Source organism: Andrographis paniculata, unplaced genomic scaffold (genome assembly GCF_009805555.1).
Source record: "Andrographis paniculata isolate CXL003 unplaced genomic scaffold, ASM980555v1 Contig50END, whole genome shotgun sequence".
Taxonomy (NCBI): Eukaryota; Viridiplantae; Streptophyta; class Magnoliopsida; order Lamiales; family Acanthaceae; genus Andrographis; species Andrographis paniculata.
This window is the reverse complement of record NW_026137585.1, coordinates 1,119,563-1,143,445: the sequence shown is the minus strand read 5'-3', so window position 1 is coordinate 1,143,445 and position 23,883 is coordinate 1,119,563. Positions and strand designations below refer to the sequence as shown.

Below are 23,883 nucleotides of genomic sequence, written 5' to 3'. Positions count from 1 at the left end.
TTTCAGCATTGTTCTGAATTACTTTAAAAAAAAAAAAATTCAGCATATTAACAACCCCTAATTTTAATCCACACAATGTTCAGTGAACCTACCTACTCAGTAGTAAATAACCGAATTAAAAGTATAATATCAATACGAATAATACATATATTTATTCCAATTATTTCTTTTATATTTGATAAGTCGATAGAATTATCCAAATTATTTTTTTTAACCACATAAAAACGCACATTTATTATTTTTTTAATGCATTTTTGATAAATCTTCGATCGAACTTGATTGTCTGCGAATGAATTAAACCGATCAGACAAGTCACACTAGGCTTAACTATAAATTTGAAAAAAAAATTCAATCTATTGAGAATCCGATCCAAACAATCAAACATAAGTTTTTTTTATATCTCTGCATGCAAATTGGGAACTATTAAAAGACAGCATATATATATATATATATATAAAGATAAGATTCTGCTCCATTCGTTAATTAATTGAAATTGCGATCTCGATTTCTGCATATGATAACAGACCACTTGCCACTAATAATATAGAATAAATTAATTAATTTTTATCACTAATAATTACAAACAAAATTAATTACAGACCACTTGTCACTTTAGTAATGTATATATATATATTAATGATTTTTATGATGAAAAACATTTTTTAATATAATATATTAGATATAAAGTAATATATTTTTGTACATGTGATTTAATCATAGTATCAAAGTTGTTATTATGTCTTAACATATAAGTAATATTTAAGTCCATTGGAAAAATAAGTCATGACAAGAGGTCGACTTTTCTGAGTCTTTTGGGAGCAGGAATTCATAAAATCACAGTAGGTAAGCATAACTTTTAACACATATTGTTCGATAGTTATATATCCATGTGTCACAAGACTATATGCAAACAAATGCAAACAAATGCAATATAAAGAACACCTTATGTTTGTTGACCCAAGTTTGATATCAAATCTACATTTAGGGGATTCCAAACTAAAATATATTCACCGACAAACATCCACAAATACGTAATAACAATAACAAAGCACTCTTCGCTCGCGTAAAGGATGATCCGTTAGTGTAGGGATAAACTCATAAATTCGTGAGGTCATAGGTTTAATTTGTTTGTCATACATTATTAGTCTAATAATGTGATTTGTTTTGTCAAACCTACTTTTCAAGTTATTAGGTTCGACTTAGGGTGTGTTTGTTTGTGGATTTTAGGTTTTTGGTTTGAATTTTTAAATAGTGAAAAATTGAATTTGAATAGTTGATTGATGTGATATAAATAGATATTGACGTGATATTTTGAACGTAAAATAAATTCATAGTATAATATAAAAAATAATAATAATAATATTTGTTTGATGTGATATTTTTGAAAAAATAAATAAATCTGAATAGTAAAAACCTACAGTGAAAATCACAAAAAAACATATAATCTTAAGAGTTTACCCAAAACCTGAAAGAGTAGTACCAAAGTCATTAATGATGCTTTCAAGCGTAATGGTTTAATATCTTCAATTAAATTGCTCGTATAAATTTAGAACAATTAGTAACAGTAGCAGTGCTGCCTATATATGTTTGCATTCAGCCCAAATTTTCCCAAATTCGATCTAAAAAGAGTTCAATTATGGATATCGATTTTTCATCTTCACTAACTCCTCTTACCTTCTTCATATTTCTTGCAGCCTTCTTCAAAGTTATCCGCCTGTCGAAAACCGACAAAACTTCGAATCTTCCACCTGGGCCAAGAAAGTTGCCGTTGATCTGGAACTCGAACCATCTCCTAACTAGTTCCGGTACGACACAATTTTTGCGAATAGACCGTGTCTCATCAATGCATCGATTTTATTCTGTGAAAATAAGGATATGGAATTCTCCTCGTACGGCGAATACTGGAGACAACTGCCCAAGATCTGCACAATGGAGCTGCTGAGCCCGAAACGAGTTCAATCTTTTCAGCCTTTAAGGGAAAAAGAAGCATTGAATATGTGCAAATGGATAGCTTCTAAAGAAGGGTTGTCGATAAATTTGACAGAAAAGATATACTCGATGGTATCTGATGTTCTCGTGCACGCGTGCTTTGGGAATACGACGACAGATTTATCGTCCTTCGCTTCCAAAATCTAGGAAATGAATGACCTTACTTTGGGATTCTCTTTGGAAGATCTTTATCCTTCATTTGGTTTGTTTCGACTATTCAATAGGTCGAGGAGCTGGGTGAAGAGGCTGCACAAAATATCCGATAGGATTCTTGCAAATTTCATCGATGACCACAAATCCGCCAATTGTGAAAGCAAACGGCAAACCATTAAATTTTTCAAATATATATACATACTTCTATGTTAAATGATCATCTCACCTGAAATCTAAACTGATAAAAAAATGCTACCATTAATTAAAAAGAGAAAGGCTTTTTTCCCCGGCGAGCTTTCTCTAGTAAAGCCAAAGACGCCCCAAGAAAGATGACCAAGTGACATATTGTATATGGCGACGACAACAGCATGTCGTAGAAGGAGATAATGTTAGATTTCTATACATTATAATGCTATGATACATTGACATGTAGGATTTGATCGTCGCAGGATTCGATTCATGCGCATCAACGACAGATTGGACGATGGTGGGGATGCTGAAACAACCAAAAATCCTTAAGAAGGCGCAAGATGAAGTGAGAAGCGTATTCGATAGGCAAGGGAAATGTCGATGAGTCTTACTTCGATGAGCTAAAATATCTCAACTTAGTCGTCAAAAAGACTTTCAGGCTGCACCCTTCTGCGCCATTACTCCTTCCGCGACAAAACTCCAAGCCGTGTGAAATCCAAGGCTATAAAATACCTTCTAACACAAGGGTCCTAGTGAACACTTAGTCTATTGGGAGAAATCCGAAACACAGGAAAAATGAGGATCAATTTATTCCCGTGGACGTAGCCAACCCGTTGTTGATGAACCACGTAAAAATCTGTGTCTTCTTTATGTTTCTATTTCTTATTCGATCTTTAATCCTTTTGGAATCGAACCTGAAAATTTGGACATTAAAATTTGGACATGTTTGAAACCTCAGGCCTTGTACTATTTTCAAAACCTTAAAAATATTACTACACACACTGCAAAAAAAAATTAGTATATTTGTAACGGAATTCCGTTCCTAAAGTTCACGTAGCTAACATAATTCCATCACTAATTCTGTCTCTAATATCGTTAGTAACGGAAAAAGTGAATTTAAGAACGAAAAAATTTCGTTACAAAATTGATATTTTTTTGTAGTGAAAAAACGCAAACGTGCTTAAATTTTAAGCTTTTCTTAATGAACTGATAAAATGTTATTTGAATGAATCGTTGAATACATAATAAACTAATTATAGGATCTATTTAACATGCCGTGGAATCTTTTTCCAACTCCCTATGATATCTTTAAAAAGTAACGTGTTCCTTAATATTCTGCTTCATTAATTAATTAATTGAGATTGCAATCTTGAAATTAGAAAATACAAATTCAATAAAATAAAGTGATGAGAGCAATCACGAAGGATCATATATTATTTTCTACGCATTCATATCCAATGTTGATTGAGTCATAATACCTCCGAAAGTAAATAAAGATTTTTATATAATCTTTCAATATTAATTATTATATCAAAATACAGTATAAATTAAAAAAAAAAAATATCTCTGTCAATTTTTTATAATACAAATACAACGATATTTGTAAAATATTTTATTTAATATTAAATATAATGACGCAAAAATATGTGTTTACTTTATCGATCGACCGACGTAGGTAGTACATAATAAATTGATACATCTATATAGCACGACATATACTAGTCAAATCAGCATTTGATTCGACTCAAGCAGGACGCCTATATGAACTATTGTTATTATTATTTTATACTCCCTCCGTTTCAATACAATGGTTTTGTTTACTATTTTTATTTCTCCCAAAACAATAGTCGCATTTCCATAAATAACCGTATCGCTATAAAACTACCCTTATTTTTACATTATTATTATTACACAACCGCCACTACTTTTTACACTAATAGACTCACAAGGACAAAAAAAAAAATCTTTTACTTTTATCCATATAATATTAATATTTTTTAAATCTCGTGTCAAATACAACTCAAACTATAGTTTTGAGACGGAGCAAGTATTATCCTGTCCAGAGATTATATATAGTGTATATTATTACAAGTTTGCTATACATAACCGTGCACTCAAAGTTACAGATATGGATTAGGGTGATCAGCAGCATATGTTTATATATTTTTTATTATATTTATAATACATTATATATTATATTATAATTTATATTGCATCGTTCAAATCTACCTTAAATTATTATTCTTCCCACTCGATTGCAATAGATAAAGGATATATAATAAATATATATATATATATATACATATTTTTTCATTTTGAAATATTGAAATAATGGCATTGAGTCTAATTAGGCCATCCGCTATAAAGATATTCAATTCGTATCTTTAATTTACATTCTCTTTCTTCCCCCTCATATTTTCTTTTATACACATCAATAAAAAAAAAAAAAATACATATATATTTATATCAAAATTATTTATTTTTAAAATTAAAATTTTTAAAAATATATTAATATATCTATTATTGGGTAGAGAATAAAATTTTATATAATAAAAATAAAAAAAATTAATAAATACAAAAATACTGAATATATAAAAATAAGAAAAAGAGAAATTTATTGGACATCTCTAAAGATTTTATTTTTTTAAAAAAAAAAAAATTATATTAATGTGGCGATTACCTGGAATAGAGAGGAGATCTCCTGTGTGGAGATGCTGCTGCGTTGCAACTGGCCTAAATAAATAGCGCCAAATACAGTGCAAACACAATGCTGAAAACATTCTTATTGAAATAAATTGACAGGACATATTAATACATTATACAAAATATATTATTCTTGACCAACAACTATTGTCCTATTTTCGTTTTTAAATGCAAATTTTATTTTTTTAATCTTCATTTATTTATTACTTTTAATCTCTATCATACAATTAAGGACAAATTTGTCAATTCATAACAAAAACACAATCACCTAAAAAAATCGTGCAAATATACTTTAGAACAATAGAAATTGGACGGATAGAGTATTTATTATATTTTTATATGTTACGGAAATTTCTAGAAAATCAAGATGAGAGAACAAAGACAAAAGAACACAAGAATTTGGTAACCCAGTTTGATCACGATGATCTACGTCCGGGGGCGCTGCCAAGCCAGGAATTTTACTATAAAATACACAGGCGCATATTAAAGTGAGAATACATGGATATTTATAATTCATGCCTATGATAATAATATCCAAATCATATCTCTAAATTTCGGATGTTATATCCAAATCATATCTAAATCATATCCCTAAATTTTAGGATATAATCAGGCTTCATATCCCAACATTATATGTTATTTATGGCGGCAGCTAGCACTGTGCCTAATAGGACACCGTGTGTTACAGGACAGCACACGATATAGTATCACATAATACATACAATACATTTTAACACATTATATACTCTCATACAGAACACCTTATAATTATAATTATGAACTAATAGCACGTATTTTTATTACAAACAGACATACTGTATTTAATAAAAGCGTGTGTGTTGTTTCCATATTTTATGTGTGCTGATTTGGAGAATCAGCATGGTGCTGATTTTTCAAATTCAGCACTCACTACAAAAAAATAGTATATTAGTAACGGAATTTCGTCTCTAAAGTTCACGTAGTTAAAGCAATTCCCTCTCTAATTCCGTCTCTAATATCATTAGTAATGGAAAAAGTGAATTTAAATATGAAAAAAAATATTGTTACAAAATTGATATTTTGTTGTTGTAATTAACCTTTCCCGTTATTTATATATTGATTGGGACAATAGGTAATCAGCACAACATGTTGGAACTTATCAGGAATTTAACCCTAGGCCCAGGATCTACCGTGTTGTCATAATTGAGATAAAAATAAAGCAAAATAAATCTAACCTTATTCCATTAGTATAGTCGAATACGAATATGCTAACAATTGAGGGTTTTGTGTTCTTCAAGTCTATGGCGCAACCCCTCCTGAGAAAAACCGCTAGGGTTTCTGCCGTTACTCCCACGATGAGATATGGAACGTAATGGTTGTTGCGTCTAGACCTGGGATCACAACCCTATTTATATCCTTTATTATTAATTGGCCTCATCACCCAATTAATAAGTTACCGGGTTTCTGTACATTGGAGGCCCGCACTTACTAAATACATTTAAGCCCAATAAATTAATAGATCACTTAATATAGGCTTAATCTGACTGATCGCCCAAATAGTTACATTTAACCCACAATTGGATTTTTAATCCAACAATCTCCCACTTGGGTAAATGTAAATGTACACTGAATAACCTTATGAGCTCATGAATGTTTTGCTATTAGATCCTTAATGTACATTACCAATCTTATCTATAAGTCATGTCAATGCAGATCAAAGCGGCCGTCACTGCATTTATCGCAATGGGACCGATCAGTGGTCACAACACTAATATAACCTATGATTCGATCAAGTGCGGATGCACAGCATGAAAATTTCATGTAACGTGATCTTAACATGCCTATTTCCAACTGATCCACCTTAACTTTAATTCAGAACAACTGAACACTGAATTAAAAAATCAATACTGAACAGTGCATACTGAATACTGCAGTACAAAATAAAGTAACCTTAGTGTATTTGAACATTACTAATTAGCTCCCACTAAACCGAAGTATCTTATATGGCTCCACTTTCATATGAGCAATATGCTCACTATAGAACTTATGTGGAAACCCTTTATTCATTAAGCGGATCCGTAATCGTGGAAGTTGTATGAATATGTTCAATAACTAATTCATGATATGAAGTCAGACTATTAATTAAATGGTGATTATTATTATCAAATGATGCACTAGTTGCAATTGATTTTGAATTCTGGAATAGACAAAACTTTATATTCGAATGAACAATAATAACTGAATTTGTTCAAAATAGAGATCGAAATTAAATTTTGACTGAAGATGGTACCATAAAAAATATCTCATCCAAATTGAAATAGTAACGAGTACTCAATAATGATCTAAAATTATCAATGACTTCAACTTGAACTTTCTTGTCGTCACCCATATAGATGTATCTTTCAACATCAATTGATTTCGACGATAAAATAATCTTACATAGACACACTGATGTGTGTTGTTACACCAAAATCCACCCCCAGGTGTGTCTATGAACTGAAATTAAATTAATTTCAAGAGCAAGACTAATAGGACAAACATGTCCTCCGAAATGTCTAACTTAAGTGCCCTCAATTTAGTAGCAATAGTAGACATGTTCATGATGTACTCCCTTATGTTCTGTTTGTCGTTATACTTTATGGTAATGAGAGGAGTACGCATTTCTGCCTTATCGCTTTTGGTAAAGCGTTTCTTAATTTCGACAAGGAATCCATATCATCATATATTGTACTCCTAAAAATTTATGGAGTGCTTTTCTTAATGATAATTAGACTTAGGCGTTGGACCTGTCCCACTTCTCAAATAATTACGCTCATGAGCAGTGTTTTTCGCCGTATGAGTGAGATGGTCTATTATTAATACCAAGTCATGATTCATGCAACCAAATGAATCATAATGAAGCTCAATAATAATGCATTCTCATCCCAAGACACTAAGTGCAACATCAATGATCAATCTTTGGATCAATAACATTGATTGCTAGCAGTCATCTTGTTGCAATAATGATATACGGACAATAAGTAATGTCAAACAGCAACCAATCTTTGGACTGATTTACCATTCACATAAGTTAAATCCATATAATCGTCCCATACATACTATCGCAGATGTATATTTCATTCTGTCAATTACCAACTGCCTTTGGGCCGAAGAATAATCACATGAATTAAAATACACATAAACACTTACGTTATCAAGAAAAAATCTTATATAAGAGAGGTTACTTTGGCAACGTCAAATACTTGATCTTCACCGTCAAAATGCAGCATGCATTATTAATGAATTTATAATTTTCTTAAACTAAATTATAATCAGAATCATGTTCAATATACACGGGTCTGATTCCATAAAAAAAAAATAAAATAAAGAATGCTTATTAGCAACTGAATGCACATGTCTATAAGCTACTGAATACTCCATATGTGAATTTATAAAATAAATTAGCAATGTTATCACAAGTTATCGAGCAACATCAGCAAATGTTGTTGGACAAATTACTGACTCACTAGTGATAAACTTGTTTTGACAATCGAATGTTGACATTACAGTAGTGTGTCAAACAACACCCTATCTTTGGACAGATCTATTATTCACACACAAACACCAAATTATCATCACCACATTCAATGTCACTAAATATGCATGTAACTACTTAATGGCTGAATTGCCTTTGGGTCAATCAGGAGCCTTGTAAGTCACAAACACAACTTTCTAATACATAAAATAAACTGATTTACATAGCAGAGGCTGCTTTGGCAATATGACTATTTCAACCAATTCAAAAAATATATTATATTACTTATTGCTAATTAAATTCACTTTAAATAAATCAAATATGTATGTTCAATACATATTATAACTATAACAACAATAATTAATTTCTGGACTCATTAAATAATCAAGCAGTCCAAGAAAGTGCCAAATGCAGCGGAATTACACAGGCAACCCAAAGAGACTATAAATTAATACACCAAATCATTATAGTCGAATTTGAATAAATGCATGGTGTCTAAAATGCATGCTATATCCCAAATTTAATTGGACTATCAAACGAATCGTAATGAATATTTGATTTTATAAAATTAGCACTAATGAATAATAAATTAATTATGCACATATCCAATTTAACTGCAGATATAGTAACATACACACATTAATTAATAAATTATGCAATTATCAAACCGGATGCATATATATACATTGAACGTCAATTTTGACTCAAACGATCAATTAAATAAATTAATTAATCTAATTATAATGTCAAAATCGGTACAAATATTAAGACATATTCATTGATTTCAGAATAAATGAATAAAAATAAGCAAACATCCAAATGCTATTTTATTTAAATTGCACATATACTTATACTGATTGCATCCATTAATTAATTGAACCAATAAAATAGAAAAGTAATCTTGAGTGTTAATCAAATAACTATGTATTAAACTTTAATTGATTGAACAAAATATCACATTCTAACTGCATATGCCAATTTTTTTTTAAATATACCAGCATTGCAAAATGGCATACCGATTCAATAAATTATTAAAATAATGATTATATAGGCAAACAAACTCATGTCATTCATACATGCATAAATTTATCTCTTATAAATATGACCAGAGTGCAAATTGTGTTTTCATTGATTATAATACCCAAATTAATAATCATAAATAAACAAATAAACGCACATATTGACATGATCCAAAGATTTGCATATGTTTACTTCATGATTGCACATATATTCACATATACATGAATATGTATGTAGGCACACAGATCGAGGCACATGCAAGTTTAATCCGATTAAACATTAAATAATAGATTTATGTATCTAATATATCAATGACAATACAGACGTACAAATAATTAAATAAATATGTACAGATTCATGTCTGATTCCAAAATTGGTTCAAATATAAAAGACAGAGATTGAGTCATATAGAAAGAAGAATGATAAATAAATAATCACACGTATGCAAAGATGAATTGACATCAATTTATTGGTTTCAATCAAACAACTACTTGATTTAATTGTTAGATCAAAGATACAACAAGCATCGAGATGGAATCCGACACCAATTGGATTTAAATTTCACCTTAAATTCACCCAATCTTGATTTCAATTAATTCTAGAAGAACGAAATAAAGATTTGTGTCGTGTGCGCATCGAGTCAAACATAATTGATCTGACCAAATATCTCAATAATTTAACACGTAAAAGGCTCTGATACCAATTGTTGGAACTTATCAGGAATTTAACCCTAAGCCCAGGATCTACCGTGTTGTCATAATTGAGATAAAAATAAAGCAAAATAAATCTAACCTTATTCCATTAGTATAGTCGAATACGAATATGCTAACAATTGAGGGTTTTGTGTTCTTCAAGTCTATGGCGCAACCCCTCCTGAGAAAAACCGCTAGGGTTTCTGCCGTTACTCCCACGATGAGATATGGAACGTAATGGTTGTTGCGTCTAGACCTGGGATCACAACCCTATTTATATCCTTTATTATTAATTGGCCTCATCACCCAATTAATAAGTTACCGGGTTTCTGTACATTGTAGACCCGCACTTACTAAATACATTTAAGCCCAATAAATTAATAGATCACTTAATATAGGCTTAATCTGACTGATAGCCCAAATAGTTACATTTAACCCACAATTGGATTTTTAATCCAACACAACAGACTCAGGTCAACTTGCAAACTCGTACATACATACAAGAAGCTAAGGGAAGATCCCTAAGAGCTCTATACAATGGATTTCGATCCCTCATTTTCCTTCATTGCTATCTTTTCCTTCTTCTTAGCAGTGTTTTTCAGATTAATCACTCGATGCGTACCTGTACCCGATCAGAATTCGAATCTTCCTCCGGGGCCGAGAAAGCTGCCGCTGATCGGGAACTTGTACCAGCTCATCGCCAGTTCGAAACTGCCACACCAATTGCTGACTGACTTAGCCGAAAAATATGGGCCGGTGATGCATCTGCAGCTCGGCGAAGTTAACATTGTTGTGATTTCATCGCCTGAGGCCGCGAAAGAAGTCATGAAAACACACGACGTAACGTTTTCTAACAGACCATCGCTCCTCGTAACGGATATAATACTTTACAAGAATTCAGACATAGCTTCTGCTCCGTACGGCGAATACTGGAGACAGCTGCGCAAGTTCTGTGCTATCGAGCTATTGAGTGTGAAAAGAGTCCAATCGTTTCGGGCGTTAAGAGAAGAGGAGTTTTTGAGTTTATGTGGATGTATAGCATCTAATGAAGGGTTGTCGATGAATTTGACAGAGAAGATCTGCTTGACTACTTGCAATGTTGTGATGCAGGCTTCGATTGGGAAAAAGGGTGACGAACTAACTGAAATCATATCAACATCGAAGGAGTCTGCCGAACTTGCTTCAGGATTCTATCTGGCAGATTTGTATCCTTCCATCAGTTTGTTTCGGCGAATCAGTGGCGCAGCACGCAAGACAGAGAGGGTGCACAAGAAGTCGGACCGGATAATTCAGAACATTATCGATCAACGGCGAGAAAGCGCGAATGGATCGAAACAACAAGAGGACTTTGCCGATGTTCTACTCAAGTCTAGGAATGAGTTACAGCTGACTAATGACAATATCAAAGCTGTGATACAGGTTTGTCACTGAACTCTTTAAGGTTAGAATCTGGTTAAGGATTTTAGAATAGTAAAATTTTAAATTGAAACAGTATTTTATACAATACGCTTTAGTTTGTATATTGACCGGCTTAAATCAGCAGATTCCATATATTTAACATATATGTAAAAGTAGTACATATATAAGTCCCAAATCTAAACCTATGTTTTGATTCTTGTCGATATAGGATATCTTCGGTGCTGGAATCGAAACATCATCGACAACTACGGATTGGGCTATGGCGGAAATGATAAGACATCCAAGGGTCCTTAAGAAGGCACAAGAGGAGGTAAGAGAGGTTTTCAAAGACAAGGGATTTGTCGAAGAGTCTCGTTTCGAAGAGCTAAAGTACCTAAAGTCAATCATCAAAGAGACTCTAAGGATGCATCCTCCCTTTCCACTTTTGCTCCCGAGAGAAAATTCGGAGCAATGCGAAATCTTTGGATACAAAGTACCTTCGAAAAGTAGGGTTATGGTTAATGCATGGGCCATTGGAAGAGATCCGAGATACTGGAAAGAACCTCATAGTTTTATCCCCGAGAGATTTCTTGATAATCCTGTTGATTACAAGGCAAACAACTTCGAACTCCTTCCCTTTGGCGGTGGAAGAAGGATTTGCGCCGGAATATCGTTTGGCCTCGCCAATGTCGAGCTTCCTTTGGCAATGTTTCTCTACCACTTTGATTGGGTTTTGCCTGATGGAATGAAGCCCGAAGATTTGGACATGTCCGAAACCTCGGGCATTACGGCAAGTAGGAAATATCCATTGTATGTTATTCCGAGAGTGAAGATAACTTTGCCTGTAAAACAAGATTGAAGCATCACTCTATGCTTCTTTCAATAAGGAATTTGTTGTCTCATTGCTTTGCTTTCTTCACTTTGCCATTCTCCTGGTTGTTACGATTTGAGTCTATCGAGTCTGTATGTCGTATATAAATTAGGTCCCTATCTTTATTATAAATAATAATGCAATTTTTGAGTCGTTTATAATTTATTTCTCACAGTGATTCCAATAATACATAACCGATCCAATGTCACATATATGATTGACAGGCATTGCTAATGTGTCTTATGTGACACTCTTGCTTTCAATGCCGGCAAAGGATTCACCACGACCGGAATAACATACAATGGATACTTCCTCGCGGCGGTGGCGCCGGAGGACTCTGTCATGTCCACAGCCTCAGACAACGCAAAATCGAAGTGATACAAAAGCGTAGCCAGCGAGCGCATGACGAGCGCAAAGCTCATCGATATTCCCGAGACAATGCAAAATCGAAGTGATACAAAAGCGTAGCCAGCAAGCGCATGACGAGCGCAAAGCTCATCGATATTCCCGGACAGATCCTCCGGCCAGCGCCGAAAGGGATGTACTCAAAATTAAGCCCCTTGTAATCGACCGCATTGTCGCGAAACCTCTCCGGTTTAAAAGGGTCGGGATCTTCCCAAATTTTAGGATCTCTCCCGATGGCCCATGCATTCACTATCCCCCATCCGTTCGCCAGTACCTTGTAGCCGTTAATCTCACATGCCTCAGAGTTTGCTCGGGGGAGCATCAACGGCAGCGGCGGGTGCATCCTTAGAGCCTCCTTGATGACCATTTTCAGGTAGTCGAGCTGATCGAAGCCGGCCTCGTCGATGCCATCCTTGTCCTTGAAAACACGGCGCACCTCGTCTTGAGCTTCTTTGAGGACTTCCGGGTATCGCATCATCTCCGCCATCGACCAATCCGCCGCCAATGCGGATGTGTCTATCCCGCCAAAAAGCATATCCTACATATACATTAATGTGAGATGAGGAGGCGTGTTGGAAGACTATATAATATATATGTAATTAATTATTCATTTTTCTGTGTCTCTAACTTTCAAATGAGACGGTCATTTTATACCATATAAACAAGCAGGCTAAAATTAAGCTCACTGTGATCACGGCTTTAACGTTTTCGATGGTGAGAAAGTTGACATTTCCGGGCTCGTTGTGCTTCAAGAGAACGTCGACCAAATCCTCCCTCCGTTCGCTTCCACGGCTATCCGTCATCCTGTGCTCGTCGATGATCTCATCTAATATCTCGTCCAACACCTTGTGCAGCTTCTCGACATCGGGTTTCATCAATCTACTTAACCGGCGGAACAGTTTGACGGAAGGGTAGATATTGGCGATGGCGAAGCTGCTCGAAAGCGCGAGCGTCTTTTTTATCATCGACACGAGGAGATCGAGCTTCCCGGTCTTGCTCCCGACCAAGCCTCAGCGAGAAAGTTTCCAATAGCCACGACGAGCCTCTCGCTCAAGTTTATCGAATTCCCCTGCCGAGAAGCTATCCATCGACACATTTCCGCAAACTCCTTCTTCCTCAACGGCTCGAATGACTCGACGCGGCACGCGCACAACAGCTCCGTCGAGCAGATCTTCCGGAGGTGGCGCCAGTACTCGCCATACGCCGTGTTTACGACGTCCGTGTTGTCGTAACTTAAGATATTCAAGCCGAAAACGTAAGGCCTGTTGGCGAAGTTGGCGCCGTGGTTCCTCAGTAGCTCTTTCGCAGCTTTGGCAGACGACACCACGATCATCAGCACCTCTCCAATCTGTAGGTGCATCAACGGCCCATACACCTCGGCCAGCTCGGCCAGAGTACGGTAGAATGGCTGAGACCTTGAGAATAGGTGCAAGTTGCCGATGATCGGGAGCTTTCTCGGCCCCGGGGGAATATTCCGGCGCCGGAATTGCGAATGAACTAGCAAAATGAAGAAACCGGAGAAGAAGGAAACCACGGATAGAATGGAAAAGAAGTGAGGATCTCCATGAGTAATGAAGATTTGTTTCAAAAGTGATCCGATCCATCCATATATGATATATAAATAAATAGCTTTGTTTATTTTGGTTTTTATTATTATACCATTCTGATTATTATCTTTTAAATGGGTAAATTAAAAATTGTATAAATAAAAGGATAAATATATTTAAAATTTTAATATAATAAATAATAATTAATTAATTAATTAATTAATTTTTTATTTAATAATTTTTTGAGATAAATTATTATTAAATTTTTTCAAAAAAATTATAAAAAAAATATATTAATCAATTGTTTATTTATTTTATTAAAAAAAATGTTTAAAATATTTTATCTTTCTTATTTAATACTCCTTCCGTCCAATTTCTATTGTCGCACGGTTTTTTAGGTGATTGTCTTTTTGTTATGAATTGACAAATTTGCGAGATGAAAAGTAATAAATGAATGAAAGGTAAAAATGTAAAATTTGTGTTTAAAAAATGAAATAAGACAATAGTTATTAGACGTTCCAGATAAAAAAATAGGACATTAGTTTGTCCACATTACTTTGTGGACAGAGGGAGTATATAAAACTTGCATCATTTAACTTCGTAAACCAAAACGTTAGTGATTTTAAGCATAAATAAAATAGAAAGTATTGTATATATTTTACTAAAATAAAAATAAGTGTTATAAAATATTTATATTTTATATCATAATTAATAATTATTTTAGTATAAAAATTATTAACATATAAATAAAATAATCAATTAAAACATATAGGAAATGGCACAGCTCAACACCAACCAGTGTAATCTTGGCTAGTCAACTCCATGTTTATGATGAGTATATAAAGGATCCACATTGGAAACACAACTTTTTATATGCTTATTTTTTAAAATAACTTCTTAATACTATTAAGTAGTAAAATACTATGATTTTAACAAAAATATATATTATATTCAATACTTTTTTTTTCATAAAATTAGTTGTCTTTTAGGAGAAAAATAAAAATAAAAATATTTTATAAATTATAAAAATATTTTTAAAATTAATTAAGTAGTACAATTATTAAAAAAAAAATTAAATGAACACAAATAAAAAAATAAATAATTTATTAAATAACGCAACAGAGTATATATGTTTATTATATATATATATATAGTTTTCAACTTTTTTTGTTCATGAATTTTGAATAACAAATTATTTAGCACATTAAATAGATTCAAATATAAACATTCTAGTCGGAAGACTAAGATAAAATCAAATTCAATTGAATAACTAAAATATCTCAAACAAGTACATATGCGTCTGACTACGACGTTGCTCCCGCTGCCGCCTCCGGCAAAGGATTTACGACGATCGGAATAACGTGCAGCGGATACTTCCTTGCTGAGGTGGCGCCGGAGGACTCCGTCATGTCCACAGCCTCAGACAACGCAAAATCGAAGTGATACAAAAGCGTAGCCAGCGAGCACATGACAAGCGCTAAGCTCATCGATATTCCAGGGCAGATCCTCCGGCCGGCGCCGAATGGGATGTACTCAAAATGAAGCCCCATGTAATCCACGGCATTGTCGCGAAACCTCTCCGGCTTAAAAGTGTCGGGATCTTCCCAAATTTTAGGATCTCTCCCGATGGCCCATGCATTCACTATCCCCCATCCGTTCGCAGGTACCTCGTAGCCGTTAATCTCGCACGCCTCGGAGTTTGCTCGGGGGAGCATCAATGGCAGCGGCGGATGCATCCTTAGAGCCTCCTTGATGACCATTTTCAGGTAGTCAAGCTGATCGAAGCCGGCCTCGTCGATGCCATCCTCGTCCTTGAAAACACGGCGCACCTCGTCTTGCGCTTCTTTGAGGACTTTCGGGTGTCGCATCATTTCCGCCATCGACCAATCCACCGCCGACATGGATGTCTCGATCCCGCCTGAAAACATATCCTACCGTACGTATACGATGTATTAGATCGAAAGCACGCATAATGTATATAAATGGATTGATCGGAGCTCACTGTGATCACGGCTTTAACGTTGTCAATGGTGAGAAAGTTGTCATTTCCGGGATCGTTGTGCTTCAAGAGAACATCGACCAAATCCTCCCTCCGTTCGCCTCTGCGGCTCTCCGTCGACCTGTGCTCGTCGATGATCTCGTCGAATATCTTGTCCAACTTCTTGTGCACTTTCTCGGTATCGGGTTTAAGAAATCTACCGAACCAGCGGAGCAGTTTGACGGAAGGGTAGACGTTGGCGATGGAAAATCCGGCGGAAATCGCGATCATTTCTTTTATTGTCGACATCAGGAGATCGAGCTTCCGGGTCTTGCTCCCGATGCAAGCCTCGGCGATAGAGTAGCCGATAGCCATGCCGATCCTCCGGCTCAAGTTGATCGATTTCCCCTGCCGCGAAGCTATCCATCGACACATTTCCGCGAACTCCTTCTTCCTCAACGGCTCGAATGACTCGACGCGGCGCGCGGACAACAGCTCCATCGAGCAGATCTTCCGGAGGTGTCGCCAGTACACGCCGTACGGCGCGTTTGCGATGTCCGTGCTGTTGTAACTTAAGATATTCATCCCGAGAAAGAACGGCCTGTTTGCAAAGTTGACGCCATTCTTCTTCAGCAGCTCTTTCGCAGCTTCAGCAGACGACGCCACGATTATCGGCACCTCTCCGATCTGTAGGTGCATCAACGGCCCATACGTCGAAGCCATATCGGCCAGAGTACGGTGGAGTGGCTGATCAAACCTCCTGAAGAGTAGGTGCATGCTGCCGATGATCGGGAGCTTTCTCGGCCCCGGGGGAATATTCCGGTGCCGGAATTGCGACCGGACCAGCAAAATGGCGAAACCGGAGAAGAAGAAAACGGTTGAGAGAAGGGAAAAGAAAGTGATCTCCATGAGCAATCAAGATTTCATTCCAATGTGATCCGATCCATCCGCATATGATATATAAATAAATAGCTTGGTTTACTTTTTTGTTTTTATTAGTATATACAATTCTGACTATTATTTTATATAAATATCATTTCGTGTTGCAATACATTATTACATCGCGGCTGTTACGATGCCGATAAAAATTAGTATATTAATTTATATACTTATTAAAGCTTTTTAACATAATTATATTTTCCGATGTTGAATCCATCCTACACCGTCAGATCATCTTTACTAAATGCATATTATATTAATTTAGTAATAGAAAAATGGAGATATTTTAAGTAATACAACCTTAAATAATAAACGAGGCAATTCAAAGATAACATAGAGAACATTAATATTTCATATAAAAAAAATACATCAAAATACCAGAACACCCGACTACAATCTTATTTCACTCCATCCTTCTCGACTAAAATCTACACTTCAAATTTTTTTCGCCGGCACCGGAATCTTAACCACCGGCATAACACTCAACGCATCCCTCCGGCGCGCCGTAATGCCGAAGCATTCGCTCATGTCCATGTCATCCGGTGTCATTCCGTCGGGCAAAGCCCAATCGAAGTGGTAGAGAAACATCGCCAACGGGAGCTCCACATTGGCAAGGCCAAACGCCAACCCGGGGCACATTCTTCTCCCGGCGCCAAATGGGATGAATTCGAAGTCTTTCCCTTTGAAATCCGCGGAAGTTTCAAGAAATCTTCCGGGCATAAATGTGTTTGGATCTTTCCAATATTTGGGGTCCCTCGCAATCGCCCACGCGTTCAACATGACCCTCGTCTTCGCCGGCAATTTGTAGCCATGGATCTCGAATGCCTCGGAGCTCTCCCTCGGAAGCAAGAGGGGCAACGGCGGATGCATCCGGAGGGTCTCTTTTATCACCATTTTTAAGTACTTGAGCTCGTCCAAATTGGCCTCGTCGACGAATCCCTTGCCCTCGAACACCCTTCTTACCTCGTCTTGCGCCTTCCGAAGAACTTCCGGGTTCTTCACCATTTCTGACATCGCCCAACCTATCGTTGTCGCCGATGTCTCCACTCCGGCGCTAAACATATCCTGATTCGATCAAATAACATAAATATGTTTTAATTTGAGTGTTTTTTTTGGATCTATCTTTTTACTTTTTACTACTATTTATATTCTATGTTTTAAAGTTTCACATTATTATTTAAATACAAATTTTATAGTCTTTCTTATAAGAAAATATTCATTTTTTTATTTTAGTCCGTCCCATAACAAAATATTTTTTTAGTAACTGTCAACCTAACATTACAAATACCTTTACAACTTACAATATATTACACAAATATCATTATCTTTATATCACACGTACTAATAATAAAATTATTTTAGGCTTTTCTAGTTTATTCCTACTGTATCATAATATAATACTAATTTTTTAAAATTATGTGAAAAAGTAAATGAATATTTAGTTCCGAGGGAACGGAGAGAGTATTAAGTCTTCATAAATTAAGGATATGTTTGTTTTAATTAAGTATTAAAATAATATTTAATTGAATATTTTATGAAAAAAAAAATGTATTTTTTTAAAAGATATATAATGTAAATAATAAAAAATTTTTAAAAAATTATATTTTTTTAAAGTATAATTATATATTTTAATAATATTTTATATTTTAAATATTTTTAATTTTTTTGAATTATAGTTAAATTATTTAGTTATCATAGTTTTAAAAATAGTTCATACAGAAAAGTTTTTAAAATGTGAAAAAGTAAAACATCGAACCAGTAGTACGGCTTTGATGTTTTGTGTGGATAAATGAAGCTCGTGTCCCTCCTCGTTGAACTTCAGCAAAACATCCACCAAATCTTCCCGTTCCTTTCCGCCGCCGCCCGCCGCCGCCGCCGCCCGGTGGTCGGCGATGATGCTTTCTATCATACCGTCGGTCGATTTGTGCAGCTTCAAAAGCTTGCTCCGGAGCCCGCTGAGGCGCTGGAAGAGCTTCACGGAGGGGAAGACGTCGGCGAGGGAGAATCCGGCGGCGAGCACCGTCGATTCGCGGACGCTGTCGATGAAAGCTTTATGCTGGTCGGCGCTGTTTCCGACGGTCGCCGTCATGAACGACTCGAAGGTCGCTTCCTCGATCAGATCGCCGAAATTGACGGCGGCGCCGGCGGCGGCGATTTTCCGGCAGAGATCGACGAAGCTCTCCTGGCGGAGGGGGCGGAAGGACTGCACGCGCCGCACGCTGAGCATCTCGAGCGTGCAGATCCGGCGGAGGCGCCGCCAGTAGTCGCCGTAGGGGGCGAAGGCGATGTCGGTGTTCCGGTAGAACATTGTCTCGGTGAAGATTAAAGAGGGGCGCGTGGCGAGCGTGACGTCGTGGTCTTTGAACACCGCCCTGGCGGCGTCGGCCGACGAGACGACGACGTTGGAGAGCTCGCCGAGCTGGAGGTGCATCACGGCGCCGTATTTAGCCGCCAGGTCGGCCAGAGTCCGGTGCGGCGGCCGGAATCTGGACATGAGGTGGAGGTTTCCGATGAGCGGCAGGCGCGGCGGCCCCGGCGGGAAATTGAAGCCGTTGGCGGCGGATTTTGATCGGAGCAGGCGGAGGAGGAAGAGGAGGAAGAGGAAGGAGGAGAAGAGGATGAAGGGGGAGAATTCGACGGCGACCGCCATTGTTGTTGGGAAATGGAAGCTTGGGGATTTGGTGAATTTTGCATTTAATTTATATTTGAAGTTTATAAGATTTGATGATGAATTATTGTCGATGGCTAAATTGTGTGGTCACGGAATCGCCCGTAACTTTTATCGTATGTATATGTATGTACATATATTTATACATACAGAGTGTATTAAAGAGGGAAGAGAGGCGCTGGGATCCCTTGTCGGTAGTGTCCTTATCTCATTTATGGCGGGTAAAATAAGCACGGTACACCTGGATAGTAATAACTACCCAAATATCGTACAACATTTGTGTTTGGTATAAAAATTTAGGTGAAAGTGTATTAAATATGATAATTTGAGATAATTTTAATATTAAGTTATGTGATTGAAGAGAGAAATAATTATTTAATTTTTTATTTGAGTGATGTGATGAGATAAAATGAAGTATATATTAATATATATATAAATATTATTAATTATTTTTGAATTTGGAAATCTTGCCACTGAATTTGTGACAAATAAAAAATAAAATGTTGCAGGGTGTTTGGGAACGGAGGGAGTATTATTTAATATTAAAAGTATTTTTATATTGGTATAATTTTTAATACAAATGTCTTTTTATTAGTCATTAAGACATTAATAGAAATATTTTTACAATTTTTTTTAATTTATATTATATTTTGATATAATAATTAATATTCAAATATTAATATGCAAAAAAATAAATAGAACATTTAGAGTCGCACGGAAGAGACAGTATTATTTTATATATAACACTTATCCGTCTCATTTGTATGGGTATTTTGAAGTAATTTTGTAGTAGATTATAAAATAATAGTATTTTATTAGTCAGCAAAATGTTATGTAAAAATTAATTGTATATGGGGTGACATATTTGTAATTTAAATAAAAATTATTAGTATTTTAATATTATTGTATAATTATTTTTACTAAAAAAAATAAAAGGCATACTTTTGAGTGGAACAAAGTAAAATTTATACTTTAAATTGGAGCCGAGAGAATAATGGAATGGAAAGATAAATAAATAAATAATTTTGTCTTTAAATTATTTTACTTTAAGACATTATTTATTATATTGTCTGAAATATAGTGATTTAAAAAAATAATAATAATAATAATAATAATAATAAATCCATTTACTTTTAAACAAAATAAATATATCAGAATGTGATAAAAATAGCAAAACAATTACACGTGATTCGAAGAAAATTATTTGAGCTTACAAATAATCCAAAAAGAATTTGGACCATACCAAACCTTGCATGGTTGAAAGTCCAAGTTGTATGTGGTCCAATATTTTTTATCAAATAAATTTTTAATTTAAATATATAAAGTTAAAAATGTGCTTGTTTTTTATTTTAAATATACATATATATATATTGTATTCAAATTTTCACTATTCTGATTATTAGTTAGATAAAAAATTATTTATAATAATAAAATATCATAGTATTAAAAGACTCTACCTCTAAAAAAGATCACATTTATTTTTTGTATTATTTTAGTAAAAATATTCTTATATTTATATATTTCTTTAAAAGATATCTTTTTGTTTGTATTATAAAACACTTATGAAAGTATTTTTGCTTTTCTTAATTTGTATTATGTTTTAATACAGTACTCCCCCCTCCCATGTACCGTGTCTGTTACACTGTAGATACGGTATTTTAGTACGGGTGTAATTAGTATATAATTAAAAATGTATTAGTGAAAATAATTATCCTATAATATAAATAATTATAAATTAAGATTAAGATAACTAATTAGTTTAATTAAAATTTTTAAAAAAAAATAAAATTAAAAAAAAAAGTTTAAAATGAGATCATTTTCCAAAAAACGAAAGTGATATAGTACGTGAGACGGACAAAAACGACAACGTGGACATGATATGTGGGACGAATGGATTAATTAATATTCAAATATCAACACGCAGAAGTAAATGAAATCCTAGAGCCGGACTTAGATAGTACTATTTAAATTAAATTTCAAACCGAAATATTAAAATCTAATCAAAACCAAACAAAACATTAGTGTTTATGTTCATAAGGTTTTGATTTTACTATTCTTAATCTTATTTTCCATTAAGAAAGAACATCAAATAAAACATGGTATTATTCATTTATTATACATCCTCCGTCCCATAATAAAGTATCTATTTTTCCATTTTAGTCTGTCTCATAACAAAGTATTTATTTATTTTTAATAACTGTACTATCTACTTAACATTACAAATACCCTTACAACTTACAATATATTACACAAATGTCATTACCTTTATATCTATATCACATATTTTAGTCATTTCTACTTTATTCCTACTATATCTCAATATAATACTAATATTTCTAAAATTACGTGCAAAAAAATAAATAAGTATTTACTTTTGGGACGAATGAAGCAATACATTTAATTTAATTTAAATTCAAAATATCATATCAATTTATATTTATATTAAATCAAACAAATATTCAAATTCAAATTTTTACTATTCCAAAAAATCAAAATCCCCCACAAACTAAAGTTTATTATTCTTTTAGCATCTCAAATCAAAATTAATATTATTCACTACTTTGATATTTCAATAAGAATATATTTTTATTTTTTTTTACAAAAATTCATATCAAAATATTATTTAAATAAACATTCAAATCAACACTCAATATTTAAATCAATTTTAAAAAATTATAAAAATCTTATAAATTGTGTTTGTTCGTGAGTTTCTAAATTTTTTTACTATTTATTAGTTCCTTCAAAATAAATATTTATTTTTATTATTTATCTCATCAAAAAATAATTTGTATTTAAATTGAATATATATATATATATTTATATCATATTAAATCATCATTCAAATTTTATCTTTTTGTAATTTAATGCATAAATTCAAAAGTCATCCTACCCATTCAATATTATTTTTTTTATTTACGTGAAACAATTTTTTCTTACAATTTTGTCGGTAGTGATAATGCAGCGATGTTTAATTAATCTTTAATAATTTTTTAAAGGTCGGGTCTAAAGGTAGACCCTATCCGACTTGTACTCTCGGACCAAGACTCAATTAATTAAATAATAAACTTTATAGTTTTTAACTTTTAGCTGATATATATTTTTATATCTGAATAAGGGTTAATTCTCCTAAAATCATCAATTTCTAAATTATTTTTTTCTATCGGTTCCTATTCATATAATTTTTCCATTTAACTCCCTATTTATTCCATTATTATACATTTTTACTCATTTTACTCTCTAAATAACTTTTTATTCATATTTTTATCCACCAAATATAATCCAAAACCTTTGGGTAAATAATATTTAATTATATTATTTGTTTATCTATGGAACAAATTTATTTATTTTATATAAATAAATTTTTGTATATAGAATCTATTTACTTATGACTCAATAATTTTTGCAGGACTTGTTACAATATATTAGTTTTTATAATAGAAAAATATTTTTTTTCAAATCAAAATTCATTATTTTCAACTTGTTTATTATATTACTTGTACTTATATTTTATTGAAATCAATATTTTTCTTATAAATATTTTATATAATTATAATGAAAGAGTTATGAGTACTTTTGTGTTATATATTTTATTATTATTATTTCTTGTCAATTATTATTTTTGTTGTTGTAATCTTTTGTTTTATATTTAAATTAATAAAAAGTAGAAATAAATTATAAAAATTACAGCATAGTTGAAAAAAAAAAAGAAAAAAAAAATGAGGGTACTATAGGTTTTTATATGAATAGGGAGTGAAAAAGAATAAATTTGTAAAAATAGGGAGTAGAAAAGATAAAATTAATGTATAGGGAGTAAATAAGAATATAAATATAAAATTAGGAAAATATGTAAAAATTGCCCTTATTATTATTGTTTTTCAATTTTTTTTTGCTAAATTAGCCGAAGCTATTGGCATAAATGGTTGGTTATGGGTGCCCAATTTATTTTTTGAAATAAATAGATATGTCGGTGTCCGTATTCGAGTAAAGTTTGTGTTGAAATTTTTTGAATCTAATAGTTTTAATAGGTAAATGCGGGTAAGATTTGGGTACATTCAAG

At 33.6% G+C, this 23,883-nt stretch overlaps 4 protein-coding genes across 4 annotated transcripts; 1 reads left to right on the top strand and 3 right to left on the bottom strand.

The window, feature by feature from the left end:
• The first annotated feature begins 10,557 nt into the window (after nt 1-10,557).
• Nucleotides 10,558-12,400, top strand: LOC127253208 (salviol synthase-like). The gene is made up of 2 exons (XM_051277656.1): nt 10,558-11,439; nt 11,648-12,400. The coding sequence occupies exons 1-2, from the start codon at nt 10,558-10,560 to the stop codon at nt 12,275-12,277; spliced, it is 1,512 nt and encodes a 503-aa protein (XP_051133613.1). The 3' UTR covers nt 12,278-12,400.
• A 307-nt stretch (nt 12,401-12,707) lies between these two features.
• LOC127253207 (salviol synthase-like) lies at nt 12,708-13,692 on the bottom strand. Its single transcript, XM_051277655.1, has 2 exons — nt 13,381-13,692; nt 12,708-13,232 (listed from the first exon to the last, which is right to left on the bottom strand). The coding sequence occupies exons 1-2, from the start codon at nt 13,657-13,659 to the stop codon at nt 12,708-12,710; spliced, it is 804 nt and encodes a 267-aa protein (XP_051133612.1). The 5' UTR covers nt 13,660-13,692.
• Nucleotides 13,693-15,400: 1,708 nt separating this feature from the next.
• On the bottom strand, nt 15,401-17,348 carry LOC127253267 (salviol synthase-like). Its single transcript, XM_051277749.1, has 2 exons — nt 16,244-17,348; nt 15,401-16,172 (listed from the first exon to the last, which is right to left on the bottom strand). Exons 1-2 carry the CDS (start codon nt 17,126-17,128, stop codon nt 15,546-15,548), a joined length of 1,512 nt encoding a protein of 503 aa, XP_051133706.1. The 5' UTR covers nt 17,129-17,348; the 3' UTR covers nt 15,401-15,545.
• A 131-nt stretch (nt 17,349-17,479) lies between these two features.
• On the bottom strand, nt 17,480-19,939 carry LOC127253266 (salviol synthase-like). The gene is made up of 2 exons (XM_051277748.1): nt 18,915-19,939; nt 17,480-18,223 (listed from the first exon to the last, which is right to left on the bottom strand). Exons 1-2 carry the CDS (start codon nt 19,806-19,808, stop codon nt 17,594-17,596), a joined length of 1,524 nt encoding a protein of 507 aa, XP_051133705.1. The 5' UTR covers nt 19,809-19,939; the 3' UTR covers nt 17,480-17,593.
• Nucleotides 19,940-23,883: the final 3,944 nt, after the last annotated feature.

Excerpts from the sequence above, each read along its gene's own strand:
- LOC127253208 (XM_051277656.1), top strand. The coding sequence starts at position 10,558 with ATGGATTTCGATCCCTCATTTTCCTTCATTGCTATCTTTTCCTTCTTC. Across the intron at positions 11,440-11,647 it reads ATATCAAAGCTGTGATACAG|GATATCTTCGGTGCTGGAAT; the intron begins GTTTGTCACTGA and ends TTGTCGATATAG.
- LOC127253207 (XM_051277655.1), bottom strand. The coding sequence starts at position 13,659 with ATGATAAAAAAGACGCTCGCGCTTTCGAGCAGCTTCGCCATCGCCAAT. Across the intron at positions 13,233-13,380 it reads ACGTTAAAGCCGTGATCACA|GATATGCTTTTTGGCGGGAT; the intron begins GTGAGCTTAATT and ends ATGTATATGTAG.
- LOC127253267 (XM_051277749.1), bottom strand. The coding sequence starts at position 17,128 with ATGGAGATCACTTTCTTTTCCCTTCTCTCAACCGTTTTCTTCTTCTCC. Across the intron at positions 16,173-16,243 it reads ACGTTAAAGCCGTGATCACA|GATATGTTTTCAGGCGGGAT; the intron begins GTGAGCTCCGAT and ends TACGTACGGTAG.
- LOC127253266 (XM_051277748.1), bottom strand. The coding sequence starts at position 19,808 with ATGGCGGTCGCCGTCGAATTCTCCCCCTTCATCCTCTTCTCCTCCTTC. Across the intron at positions 18,224-18,914 it reads ACATCAAAGCCGTACTACTG|GATATGTTTAGCGCCGGAGT; the intron begins GTTCGATGTTTT and ends TGATCGAATCAG.